The 8,142-nt window shown below is 48.5% G+C and overlaps 1 protein-coding gene across 1 annotated transcript; it reads left to right on the forward strand.

The window, feature by feature from the left end:
* The first annotated feature begins 1,631 nt into the window (after positions 1-1,631).
* Positions 1,632-3,540, forward strand: golt1a (golgi transport 1A). The gene is made up of 5 exons (XM_030092158.1): positions 1,632-1,656; positions 2,073-2,164; positions 2,315-2,493; positions 3,316-3,379; positions 3,458-3,540. Exons 1-5 carry the CDS (start codon positions 1,632-1,634, stop codon positions 3,485-3,487), a joined length of 390 nt encoding a protein of 129 aa, XP_029948018.1. The 3' UTR covers positions 3,488-3,540.
* The last annotated feature ends 4,602 nt before the right edge of the window (positions 3,541-8,142 follow it).

Below are 8,142 nucleotides of genomic sequence, written 5' to 3' on the forward strand. Positions count from 1 at the left end.
TAACTGGGGTTTGATGTGTAAAATGTGATAGCCAAACGGAGGCGTCCAGTATTTGATACTAGATGTAGCATTGTGACCGACGGAGAACAAAGACAATATAAATATATATACAGTATATATACATGATATACATCTGTCAGTATATATAATATTTCGGAGTGCAGTCACAGTTTATCCTGCTATTACATGTTACTGTTGTTATATTGGGAAAAAATTGTTTGAACTATGCAAATGATGAAAATGAGACAAAAACAATGTGCTTGCTTCCAGAAAAAAGAAAAAAAAAACATTGCAATAAAGTGAATGTATATAGCTGCTGTGTTTCTCTTAATGCTGATGAATTCTTCAGTGTTTTGAACAATAAACACCGTCTGATGAGGTTCACCACCAAATGCTGTAGAGAGCGCGCACACACACACACACACACACACACACACACACACACACACACAGACTCCCCTGGGTGTTCGCTGTGGCGCTGCACCCCGTGGTTTGGGGGACTGGGGCTGGAGAGGTGGCAGACCCCCTGCTGAGGACAGTCAGACTTTCCATTCCTTGAGCCGTTGGTCTAAACGAAGGAAGCGCTGAACGGGATCCAGACTGATTCCTGTCAGGTCAGCTCTCAGCTCTGCCATGGCGGTGGGAGGCTGCAGTCTGTCAGGAACATCCAGGGAAACACTTCAGTTATTATCTCGGTAAGTTCTCTTTGTGCAGCACATCAAACGCTGACACTGAAACAGCTTTTCAAAAAGACGGACTTCATTTCGTTCTGGTGTGAAGCCGCCGTGGCTCCAGCTGGTTGATGCAGCTCTGGTTTCACCACCATGAGTCAATACCGCCTCTCAACCCGTCACCTGTACGCCTGAGGATTAATTTTAACCTCAGAGTCAGTGATACTCAGACTTTACAGGATGGTGGACATCTCTTTCCCTTTTCAGCTGTTTTAGTAGCTGTTTTTTGTTGTTTCCTAATTCTTTTCCAGCAAAATCACTCAGTTTTGGTAACACAGAAGAGAAAGAAGAAGAGAACCGTATTAATCCCAGAGCAGGATTCCTTCAGGCATCGTTCCACACAGAATAAATGCAAAGAAAGTGGAATATCAAACAGTCAAACACTGACGAACATGAGCACAGAAAAGATGGAATCGATCAACCTCAAATGAACAGCTGTTACAGGGAGGAGTTAAAGAATGTTCTGAAAACAGGGGAGAAGGACTTCTACCTGCTCCTTTTTGAGCACACTTTAAATATCATTATTTGATGTATGGACAACTGCTGCTGTTGTTGCTGCTCAAATGAAGAGACTGACTGATTGATAAGGACGTGTTAGCTATATTAACCATTTGAACTTTTTCAATCCATTTTTAGCACTTTTCCCAGTTTCTGTTGTTCTGTCTGCATTCTCCCGTCCGTCTCAGGTAATGTAATGCTAATCAATGCTTTGGGAAGCTGATCACATCATTCAGGTGTCCGACCTTTGACCTGGGAAAGCTGGTTAATGTTTACATCACACAGGAACTCCATCAGGGCACAAAGGTCGAAGTGACGGAACGAAACCCCGACGCGTTGCTGACAGTCTGGAGGAACCGAGTCCAGGAGAGACGAGACCAGGCGGACCTGCTGGCCTGGACCATGGTGACCGTCACTGAAGTCCAGAGTGAGTACTGGAGCACCCCAACAGGTGTCAGAGGGAAGGACCCACGCACAGGCAGCCAGGTGGAGGTGAAAACTCATTTATTTCCAGGATCTCAGGTCACAGGAGTAACGGAACGCAGGAACATAGGAATGCAGGAATGCAGGAATGAGAGCTGAGGCAGGCCAGGACACTCGACAGACCACATGGACAGACCCTCAAGGAGCCGACAGGACACACAAGGGGAGCAGGACTTAAAAAGAGGGGAACACAGACAGGTGAGACAGGGCAAGCAGCAAGGACACAGCAGGCCACCAGCGCCCCCATATGGCCACAGGGGCACAGGGCGAGAGAGAGAGAGAGAGAGAGAGAGAGAGAGAGAGATGGACGGTGTTGGTCTCTCTGGACTGACCCTGTCCCTGTGCGTCCTGACCTTGCAGAGGTCGGTATTGGGCTGGTGGGATTCGGTCTCTTCTTCCTGCTGTTCGGGGTTCTGCTCTACTTTGACTCCGTCTTGTTGGCCTTCGGGAATGTGAGTAATCTGTACTTCTGTCACACCATTGCACAAATTCTTGTTAATTTGAAAAACTTGACATTTTGGTCAAATTTTGAAGAAAGCTTTGGTTCTAGAATTAGAAGCACTCTCTTCCAGGAGTGAGCGTCTTCCCTCCTCTCCCTGCAGGTCCTGTTCCTTGCTGGTTTCATGTTCATTATCGGCTTCAGGAGGGCGGCCAGTTTCTTCTTCCAGAGAGAAAAGTTCCGAGGTTCCTTTTTCTTCCTGGGAGGTGTGTCTCTGGTCCTGTGCCGATGGCCAGTCGTTGGGATGCTGGTGGAGAGTTACGGTTTTGTGCTTTTATTCAGGTAAATGTGGAAAGTCGTTCATTTTCAGTGGTATGATTTTTAATAATAATTTAGTTACCAGGATTGTGTGCTTCTATCTGTCTATCTATCTATCTATCTATCTATCTATCTATCTATCTATCTGTCTATCTCTCTATCTATCTCTCTATCTATCTATCTATCTCTCTATCTATCTATCTATCTATCTATCTGGAACCATGGGTTTACTGTGGAATCATACATGCAGAAGCCATCCGGTCATACAGACACAGCAGGGGACCTCAGATCTCAGATCTGGACTCCTCCTTTGAGGACGTCCTCTGGATGTGCAGAGAGAACGCCTTACAGACGTGGTCTGGACCACGTTTTGCTCAGAGGGACAGATTTCCACTGGCCGAATGTTTGCTCCTTGAGTTAAAGTAAAGATGGAGTGTTGTTTCTCTTCGCTCCACCAGCTGATCGGTTCTCAGAAGTCAGGCTGGTGCTCAGCTGACAGAACTATTGAACACATTAAGAGTGAAAGGAGAACCATGGCGAGGCCCAGCTGTGAAGAGAAACCCTCTTCAGGTGACCTGGTTTAGAGAAGGTCAAGGGTCAGCAGCACCGCCAACACAGCAGAGAGGGGAAACACTGAGGAATCTAAAGTATAAAAGTTATTTCACACGCTTTGTTTACTACACATGTCCATAAAGGTTCATTCATATTTCTGATGCCTTCAGTGAGAATCTAGTGTCAATAGTCATGGAAAAATATATGCTATATATTTACTGTTCGTATAGCAAGAAATGTCAGAATGACCGACTTGTTGCGTGTTTTTTCCATGATACCTTTGTTCCGTTGCAGGTCCCTGTTCCCTGCAGCCATCGGGTTTGTGCTGTCGTTCGTGGACATCCCTTTCCTCCGTGCAGTACGTTGCGTCTCCTGATAAGCTCGATACTCATTCCATTTGAGGTCTCTGGGTTTGACAGATTGTCTTGTCTCTCAGTTTTTGTCCAGCAGCTCCTCCATGGTCTGATCAGACAGACGCGGTCCAGCAGGGAAACAGGAGGCTCTCAGCATCCGTCCATCCATCTGCAGCACTCCGACGTACCTTTTACCCACACGTGCTTTCCTATGGACCGCAGGAGGAGACTCACGCATGAAGGACATGATGTCCCACCGTGGAAAGGCCCGATTCAAAAATTCCTGCTATGAGGCGAGAGTGCTGACCACAACGCCACCGGCAGCAGCTCGTGGTCTGACTAGCTGAATGAATGAGTAATGACCTGAATTCCTCCACACACCTCAACACGCCTTCACAATCATCCACCGTCGTTCTGAGTTCTGGCGGTTTACATACAGTAGGTACGGAATGTTTTCAGACCTCCTGAATAAAACCCACAAGCTGAAATCACAGGCGTGGAAAGCATGAACCGGGCTTCACGTCCAGTATAGACAGGTTCCTGCCTTTCCTGATCAAGTCCCATCAACTGAATTCAACACAGCGGGACTCAAATGAACCCGACGGCCGATCAGAAGAGACGAGCGTCTCAGAAAAAGCTCTGAACACAGCGGAGACGGAAACACTGAAGACAGTCTGACTTCATTCCATGCACGCTGTAGCTGGACGTCACAGAGAGCTGCAGGTCTCAGGTGTGGGACCAGCTGCTGCTGGATGTCCTCCTTTTTCCCCGTGCTGAATATTCACTGTTAGAAGCTGACCTGAACACAGTTTGTCTTGTTTTTTAATTGTTCCACATTCATGTGACACTGCTCTCGTATTTATTTTTACTTGCTTTAGTAATAAATTCACTGACTATCAGTCTGTTTCAGGACATCCCACAATGAGCCAAAACACTGACTGTCTCAAGCTGAATGTTTATTAAAACCTTTAACATGAGATGTTTTTCAGATATAAAATATGAAGATCAGAATAAAAGCCGAGGTGTGAGGGGGTCAGACTTCGTCCTGTGTCACTTTCCATAACGTAGACCGAAGGAGTTGACGTTGTACGTCGACACATCCTGACGTTTCCCAATGAACAGTGGAAAGATCAGCTTCCACCACGAGGCCTTGGAGAGGATCCCCCCGGCCGAGCGGAGCGCCCGGCGGGCCGACGGCGGCGCCGGCGCCTGCCTGCCGCCATCCAGGACTCTGAGGATGGAAGGATCTGGAGGAGAAACAAGACAGAGGTCTCCAAACAGTTTCAGCTGATGATTCCAGCAAAGAGAATTCTCACTGCAACCACAGCTTTTCTTCGGTGGGAGAAATTTAGGGCCTGTAATGGAAAAGTGTTGACATTCTAGCACAGTGGTTTAATGGCGTCTGTGTTATTTCCGCTCTTTCTGACTGAACTCCTGATTCTAGCTGCGTTGCTTTCTTGACGAGGCTTTAGGCTTCAGACGGTGAACGCTGGCTCTGCTGGGGGCAGCCCAGTTCTGCACCGCTCGATGAACACAGCTGAGAGTCAGATTAATACAGCGGGATGGAGGGGAAGATCCTGAGGGAGACGAGTGCACCAAGGTCTGAGCTGCCAGGCTGGACCTGACTCCAGGAGATCACACTATCTGCATTATTTCAACATGAAAATACCGTGAGCGTAGAGGGAGGTTCTCTGGCAGCTCCTGGTGTAGACTTCTGCCGACAAAGCCGCCACCATGAGAACCATGAGGAGTGAAGGCATCCTGACAGGCATCCTGGACGAGCTGCAGCTCTGGAAGAAGAACTCAGAAAAGATTCACAGGTAACAGCTCAGAGATCAGCTTACAGCAAACACTAAAACACTAAAACACCACAGTCAGACCCAAACACAGAGAGGGAGTCACTTCCTCCACGAGCACGCCCGAGGACAGAATCCATGCAGCTGATTGGACGAGAGCATTTCAGGACTAGACTGGTAACTCTGACTGGCGTGAGACGTTCTCACTGCTGCAGACAGGAGTGGAACACAACACTTCAGACACACACACACACACACACACACACACACACACACACACACACACACACACACATCAAATAATGATTATTTCTAGAGAAGGTTGCTTTCTTCTGATTTAATTTTTCTGGATTTCAATGATTGGCTCGACACGGCGCTCACACACCAGCAGAACATTTCACTGACACACACGAGAGATTTCCACTTTCCACACCACTCCACTGAACCCTGGGAACCACGCATGCACAGGAAGAACGTGCAGACTTCACACAGAAAGGCTCCGGGGCCTGGACCGGACTGGTGGTGGAGCTGTGGGAGCGTGACCACTGCTCTAACAGGACAACTTTAAAACCTGTAGACTGACACACACACACACACACACACACAGCACAGCTCCAGTGTTGTTGCTTAGCAGCGCATCAGTGAGACCACACCCCGTTTAAAGAAGCCCGGTTTCTGATCAATAATGCATGGCTGACGTGGGTTTGTCCGTCATCCTGATGCAGCAGGCATCTCTCTGCACTTTGATCTCAACTCAGCTGCTCAGCTGATTGATTCTTTTGGTTTATAAAGTGTTCAAACAGATCAGTAACCCAACCGACCGGCTTCCAAACGCCCGCTTCACGTCCTCACTACAGATATAAGTTAATACACTAATGGAAAATGACAGATAATAAGTCTTTCATTTGAATTCACTGCCATCCGTCGGTTGGAGGTGTTTTCCTGCTGTCCTCCTCTGAAGGTTCTTTATTTCTGCTGCTGAGATCCAGAGAAACAAAAATAGTCAAGCAGACACTCGGACTCTAAACCACTCTTCCAAACGGCAGTGTATGAAGGTAGCGGACCCTGTGAGGAGTGTGAGTGTGTGTGTGTGTGTGTGATGTGTGTGTGTGTCCTACCTGTGTGCCGGTGGGAGCAGGCGGCCGTCTGCCTCCGCCCAGGCTGCAGCAGCTTTATAGGCTCCCTCCTCCTCCTCCAGCTGCACCTCCTCCTCCCATACATGCACACTACTCTCATACGCTCCTTCAATTACTTTTTTACTGCCAAAAATACATTCACAATGATGTTACCAAGGAAACAAGAGAAATATCTCAACTACTTTGTCCCCAAACAAAAGAAATCTTATTGAGTGAAAGAATGACCAGAGCTTGACATGTGGCTTCCAGTGTCTGCTCTCACGCTGTACGACTGCTGGTTTGGCTTTTTCACTGCTTCTGTCTTTACGGGAGAAGTCTGGAATGAGTTTTGTGAGGGAGAGGTCATGGCAGAAGGCACTGTGAGGAGCTGAAGTGGGCTGAAGAATGGAAACTAAAAATACAGACACCTGCACTGCAGCTGAGAACAACACAAGGAAAACAGAAAGTTCACCTGATCCCAGCACGAGCAGGACAACAACACACTGGTCACAGCAGAGAAAAGAAGAAAGAAGGTGGTGGATGTTTGAACACTTGGTCGATTCCAGCTGTCAAAATAAAATGACGACTCAGCGAAAACTTCGTTTCTGTGTGTGAAGTTCACGTCCGACTGAGCTCCTGTCAGCGCTTCGGGTTCAGACTGCTGGAGCACTGGAGGAACTGCAGGCTGCCATCTGGGAGTTTTGGAGCTAGATAAAGAATTACAGGGGCGGGGCCAGAGAGCAACAGGGGGCGGGGCTGACAGAGCTGAGGGCTGCACCATGCTGAACCATGACGTGATCACCTGCTATACTCTGATTTCATGGTCCTCATGTCAGTCAGTGTTCATTCAGGTATTGTTACAGTGTTTATGTGTGACGGGGTGTTAACGGCCTCACGTCGTCCATGGACTGAGCCCCCACCAGGACTCAGGCCTTCAAGCTACACCGGGTATAGGACACATTTCACACAGCGGCCAGTCGAAGGAGGTTCAGAGCAGGACTCTTCCCTCTTGACTGCGGCGGAGGAAATCCTTCTGAGGTTCTCCTCTGATTAGTGACATGATTAAAGACATCGAGGGGAGCTGGGTGAACCACATCTCTGTCCAGAGGCTCAGGAGCTCTGGGGTTCCCGGGGGAGAACCTCTGGGTCTGGTTCTGCAGAGGTTCTCCTCCTCTTGTGACCCTACACTACCTGACCTTTACACCACTCAGAGCCTTTTCTTCTTGAGCTGCAGACTGCAAGAGCTGGGAGGAGGAAGAGGAAGAGGAGGAGGAAGAGGAGGAGGAGATCATTGATCAGCCGGTTGGACGGCGAACGGAAAGGTTGGAATGTTACTGTTGTTACGGGGCGACAGCAGCTCAGATGGTGGAGCGGGTTGTCTTATTAACCGGAAGGTTGGCGGTTTGATCCCCGCTCCTGCAGGCGTAAAACTGTTGTTGTGTCCTTGGGCAAGACACTTCACCCACCTTGCCTAAGTATGAAAGTTGTGAGAGTGAATGGTTGGTGGTGGGAGGGGCCGATGGCGTCAGTCTGCCCCCCCCAGGGCAGCTGTGGCTACAGCAGCAGCTTACCACCACCCAGTATGGAGACGATGAAGAATGCAATGTAAAGCGTCTTTGAGTGTCCAGAAAAGCGCTGTATAAAACCAATGCATTGTTATTATTATTACTCTGAATACTTTAAATCCATATTATTGTTGTCACGCTTATCCAGGACTGGAGCCAATCAAGTTCTCATGGATGAGGACAGGGTCCACCTGGACAGGTCTCCACCCCCACATCCGGGCAGTGTAGGGTCGCCAATGAACTTGACATGCATGATGTTTTTGGCCTGTGGCAGGAAGTCACGCACACATAG

The sequence above is a fragment of the Salarias fasciatus genome, chromosome 5 (assembly GCF_902148845.1).
Source record: "Salarias fasciatus chromosome 5, fSalaFa1.1, whole genome shotgun sequence".
NCBI lineage: Eukaryota > Metazoa > Chordata > Actinopteri > Blenniiformes > Blenniidae > Salarias > Salarias fasciatus.

What these genes read in the sequence shown, in the direction of transcription:
- golt1a (XM_030092158.1), top strand. Translation starts at nt 1,632, where the DNA reads ATGGTGACCGTCACTGAAGTCCAGA. An exon ending in GACCGTCACTGAAGTCCAGA is followed by an intron (nt 1,657 to 2,072) that starts GTGAGTACTGGA and finishes CTGACCTTGCAG; the next exon opens with AGGTCGGTATTGGGCTGGTG. An exon ending in GGTTTTGTGCTTTTATTCAG is followed by an intron (nt 2,494 to 3,315) that starts GTAAATGTGGAA and finishes GTTCCGTTGCAG; the next exon opens with GTCCCTGTTCCCTGCAGCCA.